A 26,261-nucleotide genomic window follows, 5' to 3' on the forward strand; every position below is an offset into this window, starting at 1 on the left:
CTCAGAGAAGTTCTACGCCTTATTCGGTGTGAAATGGGCGTATTTGAAGCGTCACGTCATGTTTTTCGTCATTTCGCCTGCTAAACGTTTACGTTCTTGTTGTGATTTACCAGAGATAAAACGCAAAACAACGAACCCGCGCGTTACTAAGACGAGATTAGGAAACTAATTGGCTGACTCGTCCGTTCTTGCTCATTTAATTTTTTAATCTGCCTGACGACATATAAATTAATAAACACTAAATAAATAAACTAAGACTAGATATTTATATGATCTGTCACCACACACCAAAGTCGGATCGCCATCTTGGATTTCTCCGACAATCTCGCAATCTCGCAGATGGTGATCGGAAAATTCCGACTGTGTGGTAACTACTTTAAGTACGCATCCTGAAGTGTATCATAAGATAGTGTATACCACAACATACGTACACACGATACACACCTTCCACACCATCCACAGCTATCTACACCATACACAGCCATCCACACCATACACAGCTATCCACACCATACACAGCTATCCACACCATACACAGCTATCTACACCATACACAGCTATCTACACCATACACAGCTACACAGCTATCCATAGCTATCCACACCATACACAGCCATCCACGCCATACACAGCTATCCACGCCATACACAGCTATCCACACCATACACAGCTATCTACACCATACACAGCTATCCACACCATACACAGCCATCCACGCCATACACAGCCATCCACGCCATACACAGCTATCCACACCATACACAGCCATCCACACCATACACAGCTATCCACACCATACACAGCTATCCACACCATACACAGCTATCCACACCATACACAGCTATCCACGCCATACACAGCTATCCACACCATACACAGCTATCCACACCATACACAGCTATCCACACCATACACAGCCATCCACGCCATACACAGCCATCCACGCCATACACAGCTATCCACACCATACACAGCCATCCACACCATACACAGCTATCCACACTATACAAGGGAGGAAAAAACCGTGAGAGAGGCCCTCAAGAAGGCAGGTGCCACTGGGTCAAAGAAGGGCTGGTTTTTTTCTGGCGAAAGTGTCCTCTCCTTACTCTTCTCGCAGAAGAGGGCGGGGCCAAACAAGAACGTAAAACAACTAAATGGTGTTAGTTTGCCCTACGAGTGTCTGGAGAAGGATACACGAAAATCGTTCGAGGATCGTGAGTATGAATAACATACATTTTATTTGCATTACAAATAGCAGTCCACGCCTTTTGCGTTTGAATTTGACTGGAATCGTTATCCGGATTTTATGTTGAAGTTGTCCCGATTTCATGAAAATCCACTTAGTGTCTTTGTTACTTATGACACGTGGGGTGTTAGTAAATCGTGGAATGACGGAACCCGCCAACACCAAGAAAATAGCCGTTTTTCAGTGTTTTTTTTTTACACTTTCATGACGGTGATGTTCTGAGACCACGCGTTCTTGACCTTACCTTTATAAAGTTACTCTCATTTTTGCCGATAAATAAGTAGATCTACGTAAGATCTAGATTCCGAGCGAGGCGAACGAAAGATGTCTATTTCAAAAGTTGTCTATTTTTGTAAGGGTTCGTGGTCGCAAATACCATGCCCTTATCCCCAAAGAACTATTTCTGTTCTTGTGTGTAGCATTTGGCCACGTTTGTGTCATTCTCGATTAACATCTCTAAGAAAATCGCGTCATTTCATTTTCAAAGCCTACCTGGGCTTCAAATAACCCCATAATTTAGGCCGTGGGAACGCTTCCTCGAAATAAATAGCAATTAAATTTATCTAATAGTTGGAAATCGAATGGCACAAGACAAGGCAAAGGGCAAACAGGCAACAGCCAATGCAACGCAAACTCGACGTAAGTAGAGCTATTATAGTTTCTTGACATCTTACCGCGCAGTGCCTTGTCGATTTCGATCATAGGAGACATCATATCATCATTTTCTTTTTAAGTAGAGCCTTACCTGGATAATAATGCCACGTGTGCAAATTATGCCATGGATGCCACGGGTGCTGCCGCAGGTGGGAAATTAACTCATATTTATCGGCAATTTTCTTCAATTATTGTTCATTCCTTGTATTGTTATCTTTTTTTATACAATTATAACGCGCTCATGATCATTCTATGCAATGAGCGCAATAGAAGTATCAAATGACTAATATTGTATTTTTTATTGTAATATTCTAAATGATTTAAAATTGATCATGCCTTGTATGCTAATGTACCCATCGCTTTAAAGGGGAGTTCGCCCATTACTCCAAACATTAAAAATGCCTCTTTCTTTTTTTTTTTTTTCTTTTTTTTTTTACAGTAGAGCCTTTCCTGGGAGCTGCGGGTGCTGCCGCAGGTCAGTAATTAACTTGCATTTGTCGGCAATTTTGTTTAAATTCTTTAAAATTCAATGATAGCGAGCACGTACTCTGAATCATTAGCCAATTATATTGCTTAGAGCAAACAATTGTCATTACTTTGAAAGGAAATTCATTTTTTGGAGTCACAATTTTTATTTACTTCGCTCCCTGATTGATTTTATGTTGAATTTCTTTTGCGTTTTATTTGACAGTGAATTGTTTATGATTCGCTTTCATGACAGTCATATGAAAATTTCCCATGCGCAATAATGGCAAAGAGTACTGAATCAATGTGGTTGGTCTTTATTATAGGATCGCAACAGAAACGGAAAACATCAGAAAAATCAGGTATGCATGAGCTGACTCTCCTAGCAGAATGCAATATGATATCAATATGCCGGTTTATACGGAGTTGAGGACCCAGGGTCGAGCCTTGACAAGCCATTCAAGACCATCCTCAGAGATCCAGGGGAATTTGTCATGTGTCATGATGTGTGGCTTGCGAAAGGGAATATCACACTCGCATACATACATCGATTTATAATCAAAACGTATTTATTTTCATGGGCTTGGGCTGTATTACGGCAGCATTTTCGCTACTCACTATCGCCCGATAGATAGTGAGTGGCGGAAACAATCAGAATGCAGGATTCATGATTGTATGCGTGGGGGATTTTACTCATTCTTGATATACCCAGGTGGGTATTTCGTGGGTGTTTGGAGGATACATGTAAACCAAATGCGCGGCAGGGCGAGCGGGCGGCGCCAAACTAATTTCACTGAACTGCCCTAGTTCCCCCCCCCCCCCCCCCCCCCCCTCAGCGGTGGTAGCGATGCAACCGTTTTTGCTGCAAAGATTCAGCCCACATTTTAATCTGTTTTGTTTGAAATCATTTAAAACAGGGCGAAAAGTCAAAGTAAGCAAGAGTAAGGGTAAGTAAAGGCAGTGTTGTATTCGCCTGACGTTTTTGCCGGCTGTCATGCTCAGGGGCGGATACAGGGGGGTGGATTGGGTGGATATCCACCCCTCTTTATAAGAAAAATTAAGAAAAGTCACTTTGTTTGAGGGACGGGAGGTACTGTCCATGTGCCTTCGCCATGCTTGACTTTGCTGACGCGACAAATCCAATTCAGCTTGAAGTATCTTTAGATCTATGTGACTTACCAAAAAACACTGGATCAGTTATCAGCCGACTTCTGCCTTTATCCACCCCCCATTTTGAAATTTTGGATCCGCCACTGGAGCTCGTAATTTATAATCATATGTAAAACTTTTGCGACAAACCTCTTCGTCATCCGACATATTCTCATTTCCAGGTTTCTGCTTGGCCTCGTTTCTATTCTATTTATAAACAAAAAAAAAAAAAAAACAAGATGGCGGTCGGTCGTGTAACAAATCTCTCGAGTCATTACCCCGGGGGGTTTTCAATGAAAAATATAGACTTTTTTACGGTTACGGTTAATGCGAAAACCATTGTTTGAAATTATTTCACTTCTTACAGTTTAGCTTTTTTTAGCTAGCTTAAATTAGTTTATCCTTGCGATTATATGGAAATCAGCTTTTTGCGTAAGCTGTGATAAGCACAATTTTTTTGTGTGTGTGTGATGCCCCAATTAATATCCTCATATTCACGAGCACAAAACGACACTCTCCTCCGCTGGAACGTCATATTCCGTCGTTTCTATGTGTTCTGATGCCAAAAATATAAATTTTAAAAGTTGCTGGGAAAGATTTATCTGTTCCTTTTTCCAGCAGATAGCTCGAAAAACACTTTCCCAGCAAATTACGGGTCGATATTGATGGGTCGTAATTGAAAAAGAAGTACACCCGGCCCATAAATGACGGTGTTTGTAAATATTCCCTCGCCTTTTTCGCAAATTCTAAAATGAAACTGAAATGTCATTCCGTTTTTTGGCAACTTGATATCATTTATCCTCTACAGGTTGAATAAATATTCTTTTAATTTTTGTGAATTATCACTAAATACTCTTCGTATTTCCTTTCAGGAATCAAAACATCCAAGAATCTGTGCAACCTGTGTAATAGGAGAACACAATCCAACATGGTTTTGTGTTCATCGTGCCAGCAATGGCAGCATAGAGGCTGCGCGAAAATAAGTCTCTCTGACTACACATCCAACTGGCGCTGCGTCTTTTGTAACAACTGATTCTTATACACTGTCTTCTTGAGTTACAGATAGAAAAATACTTGCTCTAGAAAATAAAAAAATTTCCAGATGACACCATTCTTATACCTATTTTGTTACATATTTCAGTTCACATATTTTGTTGCCACGTCGTGGGCTGCTACGTTTTGGGGGTGGTTCGTAATTTTTTTCAACGCAGTTTGAGGGGAAGGTCGGGATTTCCTTGGTCGGGATAAACCTTGTTTAAGGAAAGAGATATGATTTTTAGACAGTGCTACCGGTTCCTGATTTTTTGTGGAAAGAAAAGGTTTTGAAAACAACTGATTGATGCTAACGGCTCATCGAAAATTTCCCTCATATCGACTCAGACAGTAGTCTGAATTTCAGGGAAAAGGCGCCTGAAATTCAGGCTACTCAGACTGTGAAGTTGAAATGTGAAAAAGATGTCGGGAAAAAAAAACGACACAGCCACCTAGATCCCAGTGAAAACAAACTATCGCGCCCCCAAAATATTCACACTCCCCATGAAACATAAAATGGTCCTTCTCGTCCCTGCACATCTCTTAAACGGATACCAATCTGCAGGGCCATTTTGTTCACCATTTGGGACGAGGGCAAGGTTGGTGGCGAAAACAATCGAGCAAGCTGACACTGCATTATCCTGGGTGCTTTTTTACATTGTTTTTTTTTTTAGGTCAGTCATTGACGCCATTCATTGGTTTGACCTACCACTAATTGAAAAAGGTTTCTCTAAATATTGACCGGACAACTACTGTAAACAACAAGCTATCTAAAAAAAATCTTGCACGGAAAAGCCTTACGAAATTTATATAATAAATATTCTCGCCCTACAACAATATTATTAAACTGGGTCCAGGAGTAGTTTTGAGAAAGGTTAGAAATATCGAACAATCATTCCCAAAAGGGGAGATGAATATTGAACAATTATTCCCCAAAGGGAAGATGAATATCCACGAAAATTCCGAGATACAAGAGCCAATCAGAGCGCGCAAAAATCGCTATCCACTGGTTTGGGGGAAACTAATGGTGGATATATCCTGCCGCTGTTCATCGACCCTGAGGCTAAGTTCAAACGTCGTATTATCCATGAGCCGTATTAAATGCAAATGCATGAAGATGAAACAATCGATTCGATTCATTTGCATGCATTTGCATTTAATACGGCTCACTCATAATACGACGTTTAAACTTAGCCTGAGGGGAATAATTGTTTTAGTATTCCCCAACTCAGTTAGATTAAATAAGAATTTGTTTTTAATATTACCGAAAAATGTCTTAGATTGGCATTGAATCTTGCGCGCGACGCGAAACTCGGATATCCCAAGATAAAGGAGCAAATCAAAGCTATCTACTGGTTTGGGGAATCCCTAAAAGCTGGTTATTTACCGGCTTGAAGGTCCGTATAGTTAAATTGTGACCGAGGTTCTGAATAGGTGCTGACCGAGGCCATTTTGAGATCAGTGAATTTTCAGAGATGAAAAATACGACGAGCATCCCTATCAGTTCGATTAAAGCTTTGGATTGCTGTGTATAATGTGGATAGCTGTGTATGGTGTAGATAGTTATGTATGGTGTGGATAGTTGTGGATGGTGTAGATAGGTGTGGATAGCTATGGATGGTGTGGATAGCTGTGGATGGTGTGGATAGGTGTGTACGGTGTAGATAATTGTGGATGGTGTAGATTGTTGTGGATGGTGTGCATAGCTGTGGATGGTGTAGATAGCTGTGGATGGTGTGGATAGCTGTGTATGGTGTAGATAGCTGTGTATGGTGTGGATAGCTGTGTATGGCGTGGATAGCTGTGTATGGTGTGGATAGGTGTGTATGGTGTGGATAGCTGTGTATGGTGTGGATAGCTGTGGATGGTTTGGATAGGTGTGTATGGTGTGGATAGCTGTGTATGGTGTGGATAGCTGTGGATGGTTTGGATAGCTGAGTATGGCCGTGCATGGCGTGGATAGCTGTGTATGGTGTGGATAGCTGTGTATGGCTGTGTATAGTGTGGATAGCTGTGGATGGTGTGGATAGCTGTGGATGGTGTGGATAGCTGTGGATGGTGTGGATAGCTGTGGATAGCTGTGTATGGTGTGGATAGCTGTGGATGGTGTGGATGGCTGTGGATGGTGTGGATAGTTGTGTATGGCCGTGTATAGTGTGGATAGCTGTGGATGGTGTGGATAGCTGTGGATGGTGTGGATAGCTGTGGATAGCTGTGGATGGTGTGGATAGCTGTGGATGGTGTGGATGCTGTGGATAGCTGTGGATGGCTGTGTATGGTGTGGATAGCTGTGTATGGCGTGGATAGCTGTGTATGGTGTAGATAGCTGTGTATGGTGTGGATAGGTGTGTATGGTGTGGATAGCTGTGTATGGTGTGGATAGCTGTGGATGGTTTGGATAGCTGAGTATGGCCGTGCATGGCGTGGATAGCTGTGTATGGTGTGGATAGCTGTGTATGGCTGTGTATAGCATGGATAGCTGTGTATGGCGTGGATGGCTGTGTATGGTGTGGATTGCTGTGTATGGTGTGGATAGCTGTGGATGGTGTGGATAGCTGAGTATGGCCGTGCATGGTGTGGATGGTTGTGGATGGTGTGGATAGCTGTGTATGGCCGTGTATAATGTGGATAGCTGTGGATGGTGTGGATAGCTGTGGATGGTGTGGATAGCTGTGGATAATGTGGATAGCTGTGGATGGTATGGATAGCTGTGGATGGTGTGGATGGCTGTGTATGATGTGGATAGCTGTGTATAGCGTGGATAGCTGTGTATGGTGTGGATAGCTGTGTATGGCGTAGATAGCTGTGTATGGTGTGGATAGCTGTGTATGGTGTGGATAGCTGTGTATGGGGTGGATAGCTGTGTATGGTGTGGATAGCTGTGGATGGTGTGGATAGCTGTGGATGGTGTGGATAGCTGTGGATGGCTGTGTATGGTGTGTATGGTGTGGATAGCTGTGTATGGTGTGGATAGCTGTGTATGGGGTGGATAGCTGTGTATGGTGTGGATAGCTGTGGATGGTGTGGATAGCTGTGGATGGTGTGGATAGCTGTGGATGGTGTGGATGGTGTGGATCGCTGTGGATGGCTGTGTATGGTGTAGATAGCTGTGTATGGTGTGTATGGCTGTGTATGGTGTGGATAGCTGTGTATGGTGTGGATAGCTGTGTATGATGTAGATAGCTGTGTATGGTGTGGATAGCTGTGTATGGTGCGGATAGCTGTGGATGGTGTGGATAGCTGTGGATGGTGTGGATAGCTGTGTATGGTGCTAATAGCTGTGTATAGTGTGGATAGCTGTGTATAGTGTGGATAGCTGTGTATGGTGTGGATGGCTGTGTATGGTGTAGATAGCTGTGTATCGTGTGTATAGCTGTGTATGGTGTAGATAGCTGTGTATCGTGTGTATAGCTGTGTATGGTGTGTATGGCTGTGTATGGTGTGGATAGCTGTGTATGGTGTGGATAGCTGTGGATGGTGTGGATAGCTGTGGATGGTGTGGATAGCTGTGGATGGTGTGGATGCTGTGGATAGCTGTGTATGGCTGTGTATGGTGTGGATAGCTGTGTATGGCGTGGATAGCTGTGTATGGGGTGGATAGCTGTGTATGGTGTGGATAGCTGTGTATGGTGTGGATAGCTATGGATAGCTGTGTATGGTGTGTATGGTGTGGATAGCTGTGTATGGTGTGGATAGCTGTGTATGGCGTGGATAGCTGTGTATGGTGTAGATAGCTGTGTATGGTGTGGATAGCTGTGTATGGTGTAGATAGCTGTGTATCGTGTTGATAGCTGTGTATGATACACTTCAGGATGCGTACTTAAAGTACTTACCGACTGTGTTGGGTATGACCGCTGGGATTCCGCGGACTCGACCACAATCTACGTCCGTGGGAAATTGCTTCCCCCATTTGTATTTTCCTTGTGTAATGCGAAATAAACATGACATCGTTTTCAGCAAGTACACTAGAAAAGAAACTCCATGATCTATCTAATACACAACAGAGTGTACAGACATTATCGCTATGGCTGATCCATCACAGAAAACACGCCAAGACCGTGGTACAAGTTTGGAATAAGGAAATCCGTAAAGGTTAGTCAGTAAGCTTTCGAATCGACAACTATTTGTTTTGACAAAGAAAATGCGAAACCACGTCAGTGGTTCATTTAACATGTGACCTAGACAGCTTAAGGCAAGAATTGATTCCTGGTAAAATGAATATAAGGTGTTGATGTTGATTAATTCCTACTAGTAGTAATAACTTTCTAGGAATTGTAAAATTGAATTATCCCGTCTAAATATTAAGATCATGTAAGAATTTTTACTTATGCCTAGTGCACACTAGCGATAGCGACATATCGACATAACGACATGGGCGCGCACAGACATAACGACATGGACATAATGACATAAAAGAAAAAACATCATAACGACATGGACATAACGACATAAGAGAAAAAACATGTTTTTTCTTTTATGTCATTATGTCCTTGTCGTTATGTCGGGCTAAACATAGTGTGCGCGCCCATGTCGTTATGTTGCTAGTGTGCACTAGGCATTATTGCATATGCGTTATGTCGTTTCTGCTTTTCAGTAAAAACAAGCAAGAGGCTGACTTTTATGTACTTAGCAAATGATGTGCTTCAAAACAGCAAAAAGAAAGGAAATGAATACAATCTTGAGTTCAAGGCTGCCATGCCTTCTGCCTTCAAATTTGTTGGACAGTGAGTAGACTTGTAGACCCAGGACACCAAATTGTTACAGTTTTAATATCTGAAGCCTTGTTTTAAATGTTGAAGCCTTGGGAGCCTTTAATCTATTGAATCAACCTTTGAAAAACCCTATTTCCTCTACTGAAACTGTTTGAAAGATTACATATTTTATTTTTAGAGGTGGAGATAAAGACACAGCCAAAGGCTTGGAGAGATTGCTGAATATTTGGTCAGAAAGGGGAGTATTTGAACTCTCTTTCATAGAAAAAATACGCAAAGGATTAGGTAAGTGTTAAGGTTAGCTCTCACTTGGACATAAGCGCAAGCGAAACACACATAGTTTTCCGATTCTCACTAGATTAATAAGCACAAGAGAACGCAACTGTGTGATTTTCTTGCGCTTGTGCTTATGTTTGGCCGATTCACATGTGTCACGCTTCCGTTTGCACTTATGCTTGTGCTTAAGTCCTAGTGAGAACCAGCCTTTACTTAAGCTTTTATATTGCTGATATTAGGAAGCCTTGTGGTAGCACAGGACTCCCAAAGACCAAGCACAACAAATTTACTGGACATGATGGAAAAACCTTGTATATTCACACTGCAAAGAGATGTTTAATAGCTACAACATCTTACAATGGCTATTGGTTCCTTACATCCTGCACTGATTTTTCCTATTCAAATTATTATTACCATCAGTGCTTACCGTATTTACTTTAATAAGCGCTCTAGCGTTTATTAAATTTTTCGACTGTCAGACGGGGTGCTTATTCGGGGAAGTTGCTTATTCTAGGGCAGGCACTTATTAAAAAAGGCAAATTTTCAAAACAAAAGGCCAACAGTGTTTAAATTCATTTAATATCAATTTTATTCTACAATTTTATTTTAGTTTCTTTTCTCTATATCATTATTACAACTTGGACGCAGCTTTTTTCAATTTTCACCCATTAAATACTCTTTCTCTCTTTCTCTTGTCCTTTCTTTGAGCTCCAGGGTTTTTCTTAGAACTACATTGTGACAGTCATTTTACTCATCTACATAAAACCTGGGGAGGGGAGGGGGGCGCTTATTCAGGGGAATAGGGTGGTAGTTGCCCTATGTTAGCTATGGCTCGATACCTATGTTAGCTATGGCTCGATACCTATGTTAGCTATGGCTCGATAGAAATAGTCTTGTGATTTTTAACTTTTGTCAGAGATTTGAAAGAGCCACTGTACTGTAGATACACGGTCCTGTACTGATAATGCATTCAATCATCCACAGCAATTGGGTCTCCTGTTGAATCTCCTCCACCAAGCAAAAAGTCTAGAATAGAGGATGACAGCAAAGATAGTAGTCCGGTTCCCGCTCCTGATGTAAGTCAATTTATTATTTTTTTTTATGGATTGAGTAATTATTATTAGGACTATAGATTAGATTAGATTTATATGGCATGTAAGAATAAACCTTGTTTATCCAAACCGTTTTAAGGTCATTCAAGGATTTTGTTTTTATTTTGAATCTTCTTAACTCACATTATTTTATTGAAATACAATGTACAAATTTTCCATATATTTTTTTAAACTTTAAAAAAAGAATTGAACTGTTTGGTTGTAAGCGAGATTGAAATTCACTGTGATTCATAGCCTATGAAACGACTGTATGCATCAAGCAAGTTGGATTGACTGGCTTAAAGGGAGATGAAAAAGGACTGATTAAGGAGGGAGCTTTAATTATTCTATATTCAATTAAAACTATCTTGAAATTATTCTCTAAGGAAGCTAAAAGTTAGTACATGTTAGCAAGGATTGCTATTCCCTTATCTGAACAGGTAGAGGAGCTTATTAAAGCGCTGCAAGAGCTAGAGGAATCAGCCTCACAGGATGCTGCCGTACGTGAAAAGATTGCTAATCTACCAGCTGAGGTCCAAGATGTGTCATTGTTGGAAAAAATTGAAGGTATTGAATTGGAGGGGCTACTATGAGAGTCTGTTTGCTTCACCTTATCATGTCACTTGTTTTTTTTTCTAATTTTGTAGCATGAAGAAAGCAGCTAACTAGCTAACTAAATAAATAGCATGCTCTTCCACACTCTCTCCACACATCCACACATTTTATTTTTAGTTTTTGTGTGCAATAGTCCCATAGCTATTGTTCCCTTTTGTAGACAAAGAGACAGGCGAGAGATTAACAGAATTGTTGACAAAGCTTGTGTCTTGATGACTAACTAGATGAATAGCATGCTCTTCCACACTCTTTCAAGTTTTCTTTGACAGAGACACTTAAAACTAAGGCTCTGTTTTATAGTTTTTGTGTGCAATAGTCCCATAGCTATTGTTCCCTTTTATAGACAAAGAGACAGGCGAGAGATTAACAAGAATTGTTGACAAAGCCTGTGTCTTGCTGGCTGAGTACAATGGAAGACTATCTGCTGAACTTGAGGACAGAATAACACTTTCCAAGATGCTAACAGCATTTATTTCTCTACAAAAACAAAAACTCCAAGAGGCAGAAAAGAGGCTTGAGGTAAGTAACCATGTGTAGAGGTAGCCATGTGTAGAGGTAGCCATGTGTTGAGGTAGCCATGTGTTGAGGTAGCCATGTGTTTAGGTAGCCATGTGTAGAGGTAGCCATGTTATGTGGTAGCCATGTGTAGAGGTACTGTAGCCATGTTGTGGAAAGATCAGGGAGATCTTGGGAAAGGGGGGTACTAAGTCCCTGTTTGTGTATAGGAGTGCTGCCAAGGATCTGTAACAACAACAACAAAAAAAATGAAACAGCATACCCTGTTTAGAACAAAAAAAAAGACAATTTTAATACACTGTTTAGGATACTAGTAAAGGACAATACATGAATACCCCCAAAGGGCTTCACAACATTCTGGTTTCATGGCTTCACAACATTCTGCCTGACAATTCATGTAAAATGTCACATGTTGATAAGTTGGCTAGCTTCATATGTTCTTGATTTGTTGGTCAATAGGTGACTTGCAATAAAACTCACCCAAAATATACACAGAAGTGGCTGTAGATGTCATGCCAGCAAGCAAAAAAGAATAAAATTAAAATAAGCCTTTTCTAACATAGACACCTTTTGGCTGACTTGTAAGTGCTTAATAAATTTCTTTTTGTTGTTGCTGTTTTGAAACCAAATGCCAGAGTGCATTGGAGCTTGTCACCCAAAAGGCAGCATTATTTGACATTCTAGAAGTTTTCTTAGCATTGTTTGGGGTTGATGTTCTGTAACTGAACGACTGTCTAAGAATACTTTTGATGCTTCTATGATTCAGGAATTCAGAGGAAAACTTGAAAAAGTCACTATTGTTCGCAAAGAGTTGAAATCCCACCTGGACAACTTACCAGACCTGTCAAAGCTTCCAGATGTTGATGGAGGCCTGGCACCTCTACCATCAGCAGGGGATCTATTTGCCAGCTCTTCTGGACACAGATCATGACATTCAGCTATTTAAAGGGTGTGGGTAACTTTTTTTTAGCAACATGATTTTTAAGGATAGTAGTTGTTCTTCAGATTTCTCACTGCTTGGTTTTTGAAAAAATTCACCCAGAAAGGCCATAGGGACTCTCCACCCCCAAAGGCCAAAGAAACTCCCCCCCCCTCCCCCCCAAAGACGCCTTAAGAAACCCCTCCCCCAAAGAGGCCATTAGAACTTCTCCCCCAAAGATACCATACGCACCCCCTCCCCTAAAGTGGCCTTAAGAGCCCCACCCCCCCTTCTACCCCGTTTTTTTTTAACACTTGAATTATCAAGGGATTATAGTTCCCTCTTGGAAAACACCCCGAGTATTTGTTATTTGCCTGGGTTCACATTGTAGAATTACATGAGACAAAAAAGCACACTCTTCTGTTGGAAATTGAAGGCTTAGGAACAGATCTAGAGAGAAAAAAAAAAACATGGCATGGAATGATATGATACTATAGTTCCTTTCCATTTAAATCATTGGGTGATTGCCTAGTTATGTTTTGTTTTTGAAATAGAGGAATCATTCTTTTTAGCATTAATATTTAATCGACATTTAATCTGACATTAAGAACGAGACTATCAAATAAGTCGTGCCTGTTTGTCTCATTGCATTATATGCCTAAAGCAAAAAACCTCTCTCTGATGAAAACGTTTTGTGAGTCGACGATAAGAAATACTATCTTTTGAATGGTAGCAACGAGTTTTAAATTATAACAAAGTTAAAAACTTTAAAACAAGTTTATTGTCGGCCCTTGGAAGGCTTAATTGGCCGCCGCCCTCCAGATTTAAAATTTGAGCACTAAATGAGGCATTGACAAATTGGAGTGTTTGCAGCCGTCTTTTGCAGTTTTTTACTCTTTGTTCGTATACGATAAAGCGGTAATTCCGCAAGAAAAAGATGACCAAAAATTGTAAATAAAAGGCTGTAAACAAATGCTAATTGACAAAGCCTTGCTTTCGCGTTCGCATAACATATCTGGAAAACGGGGCATTTTAGGGAGCTTCAAAATTCCCCCACTGGTTATTTTAAAGACATTCCTGGAATTACTTTAGTCAATGTGCACTTTTGCCCGAAATGGTATTTCCGTTGCTGGGGGAAGCAATGTCTTTTAGTGTCGATTACTAGGGGGTGGGGTGTGTCTGTGTGTGTGTGTGTGGGGTCTTTGAGAAGATCTCTTTAGGGGGGTTTGGATTTTTTGAAATCACACATAACCTTAAAGTAAGTAGCGAGATATTAGGATGTTTTTTCCTAATTTAGAATAAAAAGGCAGCAAAACAACTTTGAGGTTATTCTGTATCTAACTTCTAAGTCTCGCAACACGACGTCAATTTTCTAAACAATGTAGTTTACTTGTGGCTTTGGATGATGTAAATTTAGAATTCTTCTCATTATCTATAAACTTTACTAAATTCTCTGTAGTTTTCAGTTTTTTTCGAGCTCAGCCACTGTTGTATACCCTCTATTTATTCTTGTTGAGACGCAATTTGTCTTTCGATATTTAGTGAAAACAATAACAGGGCTGCTGACAGGGTCCTGTCATGCCGTAGATAGATGAGGAAAATTATGCTTTAGTTTTAAAAATAACCATCTTAGAAGTTTTATACTCTATTTACCGAATTCAATAAAAGATATTGGATAGGTTTCACCAAAACAGCCGATAATAGAATTGTCCAGCTTCGAATATCCGCTGTGCTTCTGGGCAGAGGCACTAGGAACTTATAAATCAGTGCGTGCCTTGGTTCCAGACAAATCATTTTCAAATGCGTTCCAAAATGCGAACGAAGGGGTATTTGACTCTAGCGCCAATTTGACTATAGCACTCTCCTAACAGCATTTTTTTTATGGCTTCGTCTGTAAACTCCACTTTGTACGACATTATAGATTAGCTGTGGTTCCCCAGTCTGGGACGTTTTGGATTTGCGCGCAACATGAAAACGGTCTCAACCAATCGTTTCATTCTAAGCTCCAAGGAATTCTCGCTGGTGTGCTGCATGTGTGCATTTGTCCTCGAGGATTGCAGTGTATTTTTGCGCTTTTTTGTAGTCCATTTATAGTCCGTTTGTCCTAGCGAGTTAGTAAATTCGAAACTGGACTATTGGATGTATTCACACGCTTGGTATCTTGCTATGATGACAATCTGACAATAGGGCGGCCGACAGAGACTGTAACAATCTTATCCCATGTGAGGAGTCTATTTGACAGAAGTGTCTAAATAAATGAATAGATTAATATACCATTCCTCCCGCCAGCGACCAACCCTTTCATATCCCCAGGGATGGAGCCACGCACCCGACGAAGGGCGGCGGCGGCCGGCGGCAAGAGGACACTGGATCACATAAGCCTGTTTAGCCAGCGATACGCCTTGCGGAATTTTATTTTCAACGTAACCCCCACTCCCCCCCCCCCCCCCCCCCCCCCCCCCCCCCCTAGCTGCGAGCCGGCTCTGAGTGGGTTAACTCGGAAATTCCTGTTTTGGAGATGTCGGGATTCCTTGGATCCTGAAATCCTGGACAACGAAAAAACACAGAAGAGCCGGCTCGCAGGGGTAGGGGGGATAGAAATTAGCGAGAAAAATTCCTCTGCCTCCTTTCTCTTCTCCTTTGCCCCCCCCCCCCCCCCCCCCCTCTTTCGTCGCCTCGTTCTCGCGCCTCTTTACGCTGACCTTGAAGCCCTGCCTTCCCAAGGATGACTACCCGCTCGGCTGGTGTACCGCAACCTTGGTCCCATTCCCTCGCACCTCTCCAGCCCGGTCGCAGCTCTAGATCCCACATGGATCAAAGCTGTGGTTTAAAGCACTTCGTTCGAGTCGAAGTCGCCCTGCAGTTTTTTTGCCGATGAAGTTTAACTGAGGCAAACCGGCTATGCCATGCTGACGAGTCCTAATAAGGACGAAACAGCTGTCCATGGTTGCCGAACTGCACGGGTAATAGACTGTGCTAGCGTCCCGTCTTGGCCCGACTGGTGCCAATGTGTGTATGCTAGTGTGCTTTTAAAGTCCACGTTTTGTTATGGATGCTAATACTATAGTACAGCATCAATTTCGCGTGGAACCATCAGTGACAAGTTGGTAAAAATTGTTACGCACGAAGGCTATTTTTGTGGTAATAAACTGACAGGTTTAAAAAAATTGATTATCAACTGACAGGTTTGGTATTCTAGCGATGCACAGACATCAAGCGGTACCCTTTGGGCCCAGGGTAGCTTTTGCTCTCGCATCCAGCTCGCGCGCGATCATAAATCCAAGATGGCACCCAAAACACGGAAAAGCGGTTTTTTTTTTTATCGCGGAAACACCAACAAACGCCTACTAGTAGGCTATTGTAAATTTCTCGGATAAACGCCGTCCCTTATTTGATTTTACCCAGAAGAGGCGCTTATTTCCATATCTATTTTATTTCTAGATAAAAAAAAGTACTGAATACGAACGTGAAAGTAAGAATCATCCCAAAGCCATAACAAGAAAAGCTTTCCATGATAAAATGTTGTTGCGAGTGGCACTATTAGTTATTGTTAATTTCCAACTAATGAACAGCCCCCTCGGTATTGGGTAGCCTCCTCCGCAGGCATCGCTTTGCCCAGAAAGCAGCAGAAAAGAAACACAGGCGCTCGGGATTCCTGTGGTAATGCTTTTGCCATTGTCCCCTCCCCTACTGGGATTGACTGGAGACTGAATTAGAGGTTGGTAAGCCTGTGGGGGAGTATTTACGTAGTTGACCGAGGTCAAAAGATGAACTAAGCTCAGCGATTAGCATCTTAACTCGACTTACGTAATGCTACACAGGCCAACTCTCAAACAGGCATAACACTTTGTCTAGAAAAGGACAGCAGTTTGTTACAGCTTATTTAAGAAAACTTATTATAACAAAAAGGTGATCTTATTCACATTCATACCTTTATATATCAATATAAAATGCTGCGTGCTTCAAAAAGTCAACATCGATAATGGTTTTCTTCGCTGATTGACGCCTGTGAAAAACGAGAAGCATTTGTCAACACTGCAATTTTAATTTCAACCGTCGTAGCGTCTTCTGTTACGTAATAATGCACGGGTATAAAGCTGTACACAGGGAGCGGCTTAGCGTACATATCACTTCGATATAGCACAGTGCACTTTGTAATTCCCTCGCTCGCCAAGTTCGTCCAGCCCTCGTCAAGATGGCAAATAGGTCCCTTATCCTTCGAAATGTGTTCATCATTGTCTCTGCATTGGCCTACGCTATGAACCTCATGTTTAGTAGGTTTTCGAACGCCAAGAACCGACCCGAAGCCTTTCAGGTGCTCTTTGGAAACGGGTCAAGCGTCGGTGGAATGTCGAGGAGGTTTTCCACAGATGTCACTCCGGCGCCCCCTACATTTCAAATCTGGATAGTGATCTATACTTGGCAGTGCTTGTGGATTGTCTACTCGTTCTCCCTCATCTGTCGCAAGGTCCCTGAGGTTTTCGACTGGCTGTTCTTCGTGTTTTTCACGCTCAGCTCCTGTATCGTCACCTCGTGGCTTGTCGTCCAGAGTCGGGGACTCAAGCAGCTGTCCTGTGGGATTCTGTTCTTTCACGGGTTCTCTCTGTACGCCGCTCTAGCCACAGCTTACTATCGCGTCGTTCCTCGCAACGAAGAGCTCGCCGCCTACTCCAAACTCGACTTCTTCGCGACGCATATCCTGGTGTTCAATGGAATCGTTACGTACACGACTTGGGTGACACTTGCGTCGCTGCTTAGTCTGAACGGGGCTTTGATCTACGCTCACGGTGTCTCCAAGGTAACAGCAGGGACAATTATTCTCTCCATTCTCGCTGTAGAGCTGCTGGTCTGGTTTGTGATCGAGAATTTTGTCCTTGAGAGGTACTTAAGGTTTACCTTCACTGTCTACCCCGTGGTCATTACTGGGCTGTCTGGGATTATTGCGCGCAACCCTAGCGAGACGAATAGAATCTTTACCATCGTCCTGCTCTCCATAGCCGTGGTTCTGTTCATCGTGCGCGTCGGTCTGTCCGTGTGGAGGTTTACGAGAGGAAGGAAAAGCGACGAAGTCACACTGCGTTTTAACAAGATGGAGGATAATGTATCGTATTGAATTTGTTAAGTGCAACATTTCAGCGATTAATCTACCCCCACCAGAGTTTTCTTATAGCCCTTATTGTTAGTCTGAATATCCATACTGCTTAGGAGTCTACGCCAGAAATGGCATCATAGAGGATTATTCGGATCCGATTTTTCATGAGGGTGTGGGGCATGAAATCTGTAAATATCATCGTAGGCCACGCCCACGAGGGCTTTGTTACACAAAGAGAGACTAGAAGAAAATTGTACAAACTACAATCTAACAAATTCACAGTATGTAATGCCGATTTTTTAGAGCATTGTATAATAATCACAAACATATAATAGTCCTATGTATCTTACCTATAGACCGATTATTTTGTATAATTATAAATAAATAATAGCTTTGAATTTGTGTTTACACTTTTGCTCGAAAAAAGGGAAAAATTGATCAATGTCCTTTGTTGTTATTGGTTAGTGGTGGACAAAGTTTTTTCTTGTTTCCAGTTGGTGTGCAGTCCAGGGCCTTACCCAGGATTTTATTTTGGGCGGGGGGGGGGGGGGGGGGGGGGGGGTGCGAAATCCGAAAAAAGGGGGCCTAATTTTTCAGGGGGGATGGAGTGAGAAATAACTGGGAACAAAAAGGAATTTTTTATGCATTGGCAGTATCTCCGCAGTGCATTGCAATGGCGGCCATTTTTGATGGCATCGAAATTCAAAACTTTTGAGAAAAGAGAAATTATTTAATATTCTTTCAATCTACATGAAAGATAGAAGTGTGTAAAAATTTATATCCACGATATTTCGGCAGGCCAATACCTGCCTTCTTCAGGTTATAAATGAGTTACAGTGGCATGTTACAGCTATTATGGTGTACAAAGTTCATTGGTCTGTTGGTGATTAACTAACAAAAGATAAAAATAGTAATTGAGTAAGGAGTAACTTAAGGAAAATAGTGGTTGATGATAAATAGGTTGGTGTGGTTTACTAAACGGTTTCTTCCCGTCGGTTGAGGCGGTTATTAAAGCTTTCTTCTGTAGAACAAATGCGGCGAATACGGAGGGCGAGGCTATAGGGGATAGCCCTTTTGGTGTGTGAGGGTGGCAAGATGAAAAAAGAAGGTGTTGGTGTTTGTCAGTAGGTTTGGAGTTTAGTAAAGGTCAGTTTAGATTTTACTATTAAGGGAGAAAAAACGCCAAGAAAAGATACATTGTTATAGGAGTGGGAGCTTGTAAATTTAATGGTGGGGTGTAGATTGTTGAAATAATCTACGAAAGCGTTCAATTTGTCTAGACCCTCAGAAACCAATGCATTGTGGGCAGGGTCCCCCCCCCCCCCCCCCCCCCTTGGTACATATTTCCAAAATCATATTGACGCGTTGTTCCTCGATAAAGCTCTCCACCGCCTCCACCCCTAGTTTTCTACACAGTCGTTCTAACCTATGTCACGCGATGCACTGGAGCTCAGGCGCATGGCGTGACAGAGGTCATAACTACTTTCACTCCCCCTCCTCTACCCCCTAATTCTTGTCCGATGACGTCATCAAAGGGATAAGGAAACGAACCTTCCCGATGCTTTAGCTAGCAGGCCTGCAAGAAATTTATGTCAATTCTAGCATGAGCTTGAATCCCGCAAGGCCAGTAGGAACAGAGTTTGTTTGGCTAAATTATGTGACTAAAAAATGTCGGGCACGTTTCGGCTATCGCGTCGGGGACAGTTCTCGCGCCACGGGGTAGTAGCTCAGATTACGCAACGTAACATGACCGGAGACCGCGTCGCAAACAAGGCACATTTTAGCCAAATTAGAGAAAATTCAGTGGTTTATTATCAGAATTTAGCCTAACAAACTCTGTTGCTACCGCATTTAGTCCCGCCTTTAGAATAGGCCGCAGAGTGCCAGTAAGAACGGGTTAGGTATTCATTATTCATAGAAGTATCGGGGAGAAAATGAAATCAGAGTTCTACTCGGCTAGAAATTATACACAACAACACTTCACCTCGTGAAAAAATCTTGACAAAAGCTAGATTCGCGAACAGTCCCTCAAATTATTTAAAATTACTAGGCCGTGTGACAAAACACGGGTCTCACTTACGTAACTTTCTAATGTTACGTAATGCCCCGGCACGTGAGCGCAAGTGAACTGCACGTGAGGTCAGCAACTCTAAATATAAAAAATGACTCATATATACTCGAGTAAATGGTTCTAGTTTGAATAAATATATATACGTTTGCTTATTCGTAAGGCTTTTTGTATCTTAAACAATGCCCTGCTTGGTCTGTTTTCTAGTATATAGTTTTAAACAATCAGCAAATTACAACTCGATTAGCAGTACAATTAATGCTCTTGGGGGTTAATTTTGTTGTAAAATGCAAATGAGACTCAAATAAGCCATAAAATGCACACAAACAATTCTTTTAATTATATGGAATATGATCAAAAATTGATTTACTCACTTCGACTTCTCTGACATGTTTTGAAACACGTGAGTAAACGATGACGTAGTTGATTGGTTACGTAAGAAATCAAGTGTATATAAAGCACGCTCAGCGGTTCTTTTTATAGTAAAACTCTTCACAAGCAACCTGTACTTGCAATGGCCATGGCCGCCAACTCTGCAATGGCACGGACTGTGTTAACTATTATTCTCATTCTAGCGTTCATAATAATGATAGCGCTCAACGGCTTCGCAACGCCGAATGTGAGGCCCGCGTTTCTTGAGCCTTTGTACGGGAATAACCTCTCAACCGGCGATGTGTCGGACATATACAGTACAGATATTACTCCAGCAGGATGGGCGTTCTCGATCTGGGGAGTCATCTATACTTGGCAAGTTCTAATGATCATTTACGTCACCAGTTTGATCTGCAGAAAGCATGTCCCCGATGTTCTTGACTGCACATTTCTCGGACTGTACCTCCTAAGTTGTTTCTTGAACGCAACTTGGATAGTAATCTGGCAACGAATGCATCTATCCGCGGCCTCGGTTATTCTATTCGCGATCTCCTTCACTCTGTACGCAACCCTCTTCGTGTCGTACTACCGACTCAATAAGATTGGCAAGCGGGAATTCCCAAAGTTTGACTTTTGGTGCGTACAAGCTTTGGTCCACAATGGCATCGCCTTCTACGCTACATGGTGTACGGTCGCCTCGCTGCTCAACATGACAATCGCTGTAACTTACGTACACGGCGTCGCCAGAGCCACTGCTGGTACCATCGCCCTCTCTATCCTCGCTGTCGAGATCATCGCTTGGTTTGTCATCGAAAACTTCGTCCTGGAGCGTTTCCTGCGCTACACGATCAGTCAGTACATTGTTCTCATCGTCGCCCTGTCCGCCATTTTGTATAGTCACTGGAAGCCAGACAATGTGAACGCGATCCTGACGCTTGTTCTTCTGTGCGTTGTGTGTGTGCTGTACCTATTTCGGCTAGTTAGAGTGGCATTGAAGATTAAGAGTGAGCGACACAATCGCTCAGAAAACTTAAGTCTTACAAAGGCTTGAGCTCCCTTGTAGCAAACCATAATAGGAAGTAGTTTGGAGCGGTGACACCACTTCGGTGGGGGAGGGGGGGGGGGGCACTGGTGTTGGCATCTCATCGATCGTGGCTTTTTTAATTTGTTCATTTGCAAGTTAACCATTTATTTCCAAATGTGAGGAATAATTAACCAAGAAGTAGATTTTAGGAGGAGCTCATTACTTATTGTTGCTTTTGGGAAATAGTCAAATAGTTATTGTTATCTAATTTGGGACTTTAGACTGCTTGTAGCCTCTCCCTTGGCAAACATCAGTAGAAATAAGAGAAAGATGTCTGTGTTGCTAATGTGGTCCTAGATCACCACAGGCTATTGGTTTATATTGCATTCAAAGAAGATGTATATGATTTTTACACGTCTCAATTTTTGACTATTTATTTTTGTTGTTGCTAGTATCACATTCAAGAAGGATGTATGTAATTTTTTACACATTTACTATATACCTAATAAAAAAATGTTTTCTGAGTTGTGCTACATGCTATTGCTATTTTCATTGAGCTTATTAGTGCGAATATGGGCAAGTTATTAGCATGACATCATCAGTCTGTACAAGTTGCCCGTGATGGGACGGTTTCTCCGGAATGCGTACAGGCTGGTTGTATTCTTGTATTGTTCTCGACCTAGCATAACATCATCACTCTCTACAAGTGGCTTGTAATGGGACGGGTGTCTCCAGGATTGCGTACAGGCTAGTTGTATTCTCTTATTGTGCCCAACATGGCGGCTCTTCTTTTGGCCCTGCCCGCCCTCCCCTTTCAGGATTTGTTTAAGCCATTTTAACTTCTCCCACAACTTTGAGCATAACATAGAGCACAATGAGATCAATGAAAATGGGGTGTTTTTCCCCTCAGCTTTTTTACTCAGGGCAGGGGAGCTAGTTTTTAAAATGGGTGCTGTGTTTAAATTTGTAATAGTTTCTAAGCTAGCTTTTTGTTGTCCCTCCCTCCCCCTCTTTCTATTAATAAATTGAATATATGGGCGGATACAGGGGTGGGCACGAAAACGCTCCAGAGCGTCCAAAAAATATTCCCAGCACAACTAGTTCGACTCCTCAAATTTGCCAGCGGAACCATTCGGGACGATTTTTTTTCCCAGCATCTTCCCAGCTCACAACTGGCAACGGAACAGATATATTGCGGAACATATCCTTTTGTGCCCTAGATTTATTACCATTTTCACTGGCAGGACAGGCTTTATTTTCTTACTACCAATCAGAATATTGTCGGTCTCATCAATGCTAAGTTGCTGTTTTGAACATTTGAACAAGACATCCACGCCCCACGCTCAAAATTGATTCACGCACGAGGTAGCCAATCAGAACACAGGACAGCAATGATTGACAAGCTAGAACAGGAGAGGCGCGCAGTTCCGATCATTCCTTCGCAAGATTTGCCAAACAGCACGTTTTGGAACAACGTTGTTCAAGAATTTCAAAAGACTGAAAAAGAGGTTCTTGCGTGTTAATCTACATTATGGAACACCTTCCAAGACGTTCAAGAAACCCTAGTTGTACTCTTTGCAGTAATCATGGTATCAGATCGGAGCTAAAAGGACATAAATACAATTGTCCTTACAGTTCGTGCAAGTGTGAGCTCTGCGACCGTGGCAGAGAAAGACGGGAAATCATGCGAAAACAAGTGAAATTACGGCGACATCAGATGAGAGATATTTTATCAGGGAGAGAAACCGCGGCTCCCGTTGAAAAATCGATTCAGGAAAACTTACAGGATCCTAAAGTATGCAATCAAAATGGTGAGTGAGTTTTGATTGTTCCTTCTCATTCATCATCGTTGTTACATGCGATACATGTGGTTGTTTGAAAATTGACTTTGAACTACAACTAAACTTAATAATTCGATTTATCTGAATTTTTTAAGGCATCACTTAGTATAGAGATTGATGTAACTCTTGCTTAACGAAGCATTTTTTGACGAACCAAAAAGTGAATTTCGCTTCGCTTTGCCCGGCACAATCACAACTTGTCTTTTCTTTTTACAAAACAAATCAAAGCCTGGCGCCTTTTTATTTGCCTCATGTCTGATTAACAAATATCCTTGTATATTTGTGTGACTTTATATTAAAAATTGAACCTAAAAAAACAATTCACACAGCCTTGTAAAATCAATGTTTCTAAAAAGTGGCGCACACTGGCGACATAACGGTCCATGTAACACTATGCCATTCGATGTTTTTGTAGTTTTTTTTTTAAGTAAAACAATAAAATTCGAATGTGATTTTCGTTCTAAATTTTCGTTTTCGAAATCCAATCCAAGCCCTCGTTTTTAATTTTGTGGTTTCATTTTTGTGTTTTAAAATCGAACATTAAAAAGGAGTACCTGTGTAACACTCCGCCATTCAATAGTTTGGCGCTTTTCAGAATAAAGTTAAAACAAGAGAATTGATTATTCTTGTTAATTTATAGGTTCCGTTAGAAATTAAAAACCAGCCAGTCTTTTTTTCCCTTGTGTTTTAAAGTAATAATAGATACCATTATACGATCTTTTTTTCTCTCTTTAAAATGAATAATGATGATGTTTAATGATAAATGAATTATGATTTAACTAATTTAAATATCCGTTTTTCTATTTTCATATCCATCCAATCTAACGAATGTAGGCTTCGGAGGGGGAGGGGGGAGGGCTGCCCCTAAAATGGATGCCATACTAACTAAGGGAGCGATGTTTTGGCAGTATAGTATCAAGATGAATTGATCTGAGGGAGGGAAGTGCTTGAGTTAGTCTCCCCCTGATAAATATATTTTTGACAAAATTAGTAATAGTCCCTCCCCTTTCTTCAAATGTACAACCTTTGACGGGTGTCCATATGAGCAAATGAGCTGAAAATAAAACACGAATATTTTACAAGTATGGAAATGAGTTTATTTCGATTGAGATTAATTCCCAGGACAAAAATCAGATAATGATACTTGTTATTTATTTTTCGATTTTTAAAGCCAAAAAATAGAAGTGTGAAGCCTTGAAATTTGATTTCTAAAATACATATTTTAATTAAAAATACATGTTTTTTTGTTTATGTTACTATAAAAAAACATAAAAATATTCTATGGCAGAGTTTTACTCAGACTTGATTTTTTATTTGATTTTCGATATTAAAACGCAAAATAAAAAATAAAAAATTAAAAAAAAGAGGGGCTGAATTTGATTTTTGATTTCTATAAGGGAAGTTTAAAATAAAAATCACGTTCAAATGTTTTTTCCCTTAAAAATACCAAATTATTAAATGGCAGAGTGTTACACGGACCCATAACGACCCAGGCGTGCATTGTTTTATGTTCTTATGACAGGGATATAACATGATATAATAAAAGAGGATTATTTTGGATTGTTTTCCTTTTTGGTAGTTGAAACAAGTATTTCTGATTGCTGACATTGCTCAAATAAGCGCCTCGTCTAAGAGGAGAAAACTGATTAAGTATGATGTTTCACCATCTGTAGTTAGAGGGTGGCAAAAAATTACTTCTTTATCAAGTGCTGTAGCAGGCTTCAAAATATTGGGGGAGCAAAATAAAAACCTTTAAGAAGATATTTATGGGCACAGCCATACTGGCCATTTTCTTGTATCTTTTAAAAATATTGAGGGGGGGAACACGTGATATGGCCCTGTTACCAAATTTACTATTATCATTTCCTAGGCTTCCAGAAGGAACCTGTAATTCCACCCATAGGTATGAGTCATCCAATTATTGGACTTCCTGAAAGTCCTCTCCTGAATACAAAAGTATTCTACCCTCGGTTCGCACACCCAAGCTCCCCAACACTACGCCACAATGCTCCGCCAGTACCAATGGTCTCATACTCACCCAACAGCAAATACTACTGTCACTACTCCCCATATCTGTCTCTCCGTGGCCTTCATGCTGAGCCGCAGCACCACTCTAGCCCACAAGGATACCAAATCAGCAAACCGGTACAGATTGGAGGCTTCAACACTTCAGAGAATAGCGCCTTTGAGAAGTGTGCAGGGGTGGTCTTTACTAACTCGAGCAGCATGCTTGCTACAGAGGCAGCAAGTGCCTTGGCTACTCTGGCACAGTCCTAGGAAACATATGATTGGCTAGTTTAGCACAGTCATAGGAGACATATGATTGGCTACTCTGGCACAGTCCTTGGAAACATATGATTGGCTACTCTGGCACAGTCCTTGGAAACATATGATTGGCTAGTTTAGCACAGTCATAGGAAACATATGATTGGCTACTCTGACATAGTCATAGGAAACAAATGATTGGCTACTCCGGCACAGTCATAGGAAACAAATGATTGTTAGTGCCTTGGCTACTTTAGCACAGTTATAGGAAACAAATGATTGTTAATGGGTTCACTACTCTAGCAAAGTCATAGGAAACAAAGAGTTTTCCCATATAATATCTATCACTGCTCCCTCCCTCCCCCCCCCAAGCAATTCCTGGCTAATCGCCTAGCTAAATCTTTAGCATTCCTTGCACTGAGAGGGTCTCCGTGTCGGCCACCATTTTGTCTTCTCCCAGCTTTTTTGAGACTATCTTTGCGTAATTTGTCTTGAAAAAACTGAATGAAAACAATAACAAAATTGTGGCAGACAACATTAAAGGCCCTTTAAAGCTTGCAGCTATCCCCCATACTCCTTTGCATGTCTTTTCTGTCTTCCCATTATGCGAGTTGAGCCACTGGTGAGGTTAAAGTCAGGCTATAAGAAACAACTGATTGTAAGAGAATACAGGAGTAAAGTGTATGGGACAATCAGCAAGATTTGTGTTGTACATTTTCAGATTTCATAAGATCAAGTATAACTAATAATTAATTTAATTGTAATTATGTGTGTGAACTGTTAATGTTACAGTTGGTCCTAGTTAGACCTATTTTTTGTTGAATAAATCTGATCATTTTTGCATAATAAGGAATAAAAAAGAAAAAGGAAATAGAGTTTTATTTTCTTTAGAAACTGGTAACAATAAAAGTGATTGTGGAATAC

At 41.3% G+C, this 26,261-nt stretch overlaps 5 protein-coding genes across 5 annotated transcripts; all 5 read left to right on the forward strand.

Moving 5' to 3' along the window:
* Window positions 1–908: 908 nt before the first annotated feature.
* Window positions 909–4,577, forward strand: LOC5521721. The gene is made up of 6 exons (XM_048721143.1): window positions 909–1,214; window positions 1,817–1,885; window positions 2,340–2,375; window positions 2,692–2,727; window positions 3,283–3,312; window positions 4,387–4,577. Exons 2-6 carry the CDS (start codon window positions 1,828–1,830, stop codon window positions 4,545–4,547), a joined length of 321 nt encoding a protein of 106 aa, XP_048577100.1. The 5' UTR covers window positions 909–1,214; window positions 1,817–1,827; the 3' UTR covers window positions 4,548–4,577.
* A 3,840-nt stretch (window positions 4,578–8,417) lies between these two features.
* On the forward strand, window positions 8,418–14,366 carry LOC5512246 (regulation of nuclear pre-mRNA domain-containing protein 1B). The gene is made up of 7 exons (XM_048720568.1): window positions 8,418–8,638; window positions 9,141–9,270; window positions 9,437–9,543; window positions 10,519–10,610; window positions 11,066–11,192; window positions 11,584–11,759; window positions 12,523–14,366. Exons 1-7 carry the CDS (start codon window positions 8,488–8,490, stop codon window positions 12,685–12,687), a joined length of 948 nt encoding a protein of 315 aa, XP_048576525.1. The 5' UTR covers window positions 8,418–8,487; the 3' UTR covers window positions 12,688–14,366.
* Window positions 14,367–16,452: 2,086 nt separating this feature from the next.
* On the forward strand, window positions 16,453–18,165 carry LOC5512267. The gene has a single exon (XM_001632538.3). It carries the CDS (start codon window positions 16,871–16,873, stop codon window positions 17,786–17,788), a length of 918 nt encoding a protein of 305 aa, XP_001632588.1. The 5' UTR covers window positions 16,453–16,870; the 3' UTR covers window positions 17,789–18,165.
* Window positions 18,166–20,283: 2,118 nt separating this feature from the next.
* On the forward strand, window positions 20,284–21,755 carry LOC5512247. Its single transcript, XM_001632539.3, has one exon. It carries the CDS (start codon window positions 20,350–20,352, stop codon window positions 21,256–21,258), a length of 909 nt encoding a protein of 302 aa, XP_001632589.1. The 5' UTR covers window positions 20,284–20,349; the 3' UTR covers window positions 21,259–21,755.
* A 104-nt stretch (window positions 21,756–21,859) lies between these two features.
* On the forward strand, window positions 21,860–26,208 carry LOC116618171 (doublesex- and mab-3-related transcription factor C2). Its single transcript, XM_032381617.2, has 2 exons — window positions 21,860–23,042; window positions 24,943–26,208. Exons 1-2 carry the CDS (start codon window positions 22,763–22,765, stop codon window positions 25,347–25,349), a joined length of 687 nt encoding a protein of 228 aa, XP_032237508.1. The 5' UTR covers window positions 21,860–22,762; the 3' UTR covers window positions 25,350–26,208.
* The last annotated feature ends 53 nt before the right edge of the window (window positions 26,209–26,261 follow it).

This window comes from Nematostella vectensis, chromosome 13, assembly GCF_932526225.1.
Source record: "Nematostella vectensis chromosome 13, jaNemVect1.1, whole genome shotgun sequence".
NCBI lineage: Eukaryota > Metazoa > Cnidaria > Anthozoa > Actiniaria > Edwardsiidae > Nematostella > Nematostella vectensis.

Excerpts from the sequence above, each read along its gene's own strand:
- LOC5521721 (XM_048721143.1), top strand. The coding sequence starts at position 1,828 with ATGGCACAAGACAAGGCAAAGGGCAAACAGGCAACAGCCAATGCAACG. Across the intron at positions 1,886-2,339 it reads CAATGCAACGCAAACTCGAC|TAGAGCCTTTCCTGGGAGCT; the intron begins GTAAGTAGAGCT and ends TTTTTTTTACAG. Across the intron at positions 2,376-2,691 it reads AGCTGCGGGTGCTGCCGCAG|GATCGCAACAGAAACGGAAA; the intron begins GTCAGTAATTAA and ends TCTTTATTATAG.
- LOC5512246 (XM_048720568.1), top strand. The coding sequence starts at position 8,488 with ATGACATCGTTTTCAGCAAGTACACTAGAAAAGAAACTCCATGATCTA. Across the intron at positions 10,611-11,065 it reads GTCCGGTTCCCGCTCCTGAT|GTAGAGGAGCTTATTAAAGC; the intron begins GTAAGTCAATTT and ends TTATCTGAACAG. Across the intron at positions 11,760-12,522 it reads AGGCAGAAAAGAGGCTTGAG|GAATTCAGAGGAAAACTTGA; the intron begins GTAAGTAACCAT and ends TCTATGATTCAG.
- LOC5512267 (XM_001632538.3), top strand. The coding sequence starts at position 16,871 with ATGGCAAATAGGTCCCTTATCCTTCGAAATGTGTTCATCATTGTCTCT.
- LOC5512247 (XM_001632539.3), top strand. The coding sequence starts at position 20,350 with ATGGCCATGGCCGCCAACTCTGCAATGGCACGGACTGTGTTAACTATT.
- LOC116618171 (XM_032381617.2), top strand. The coding sequence starts at position 22,763 with ATGGAACACCTTCCAAGACGTTCAAGAAACCCTAGTTGTACTCTTTGC. Across the intron at positions 23,043-24,942 it reads TAAAGTATGCAATCAAAATG|GCTTCCAGAAGGAACCTGTA; the intron begins GTGAGTGAGTTT and ends ATCATTTCCTAG.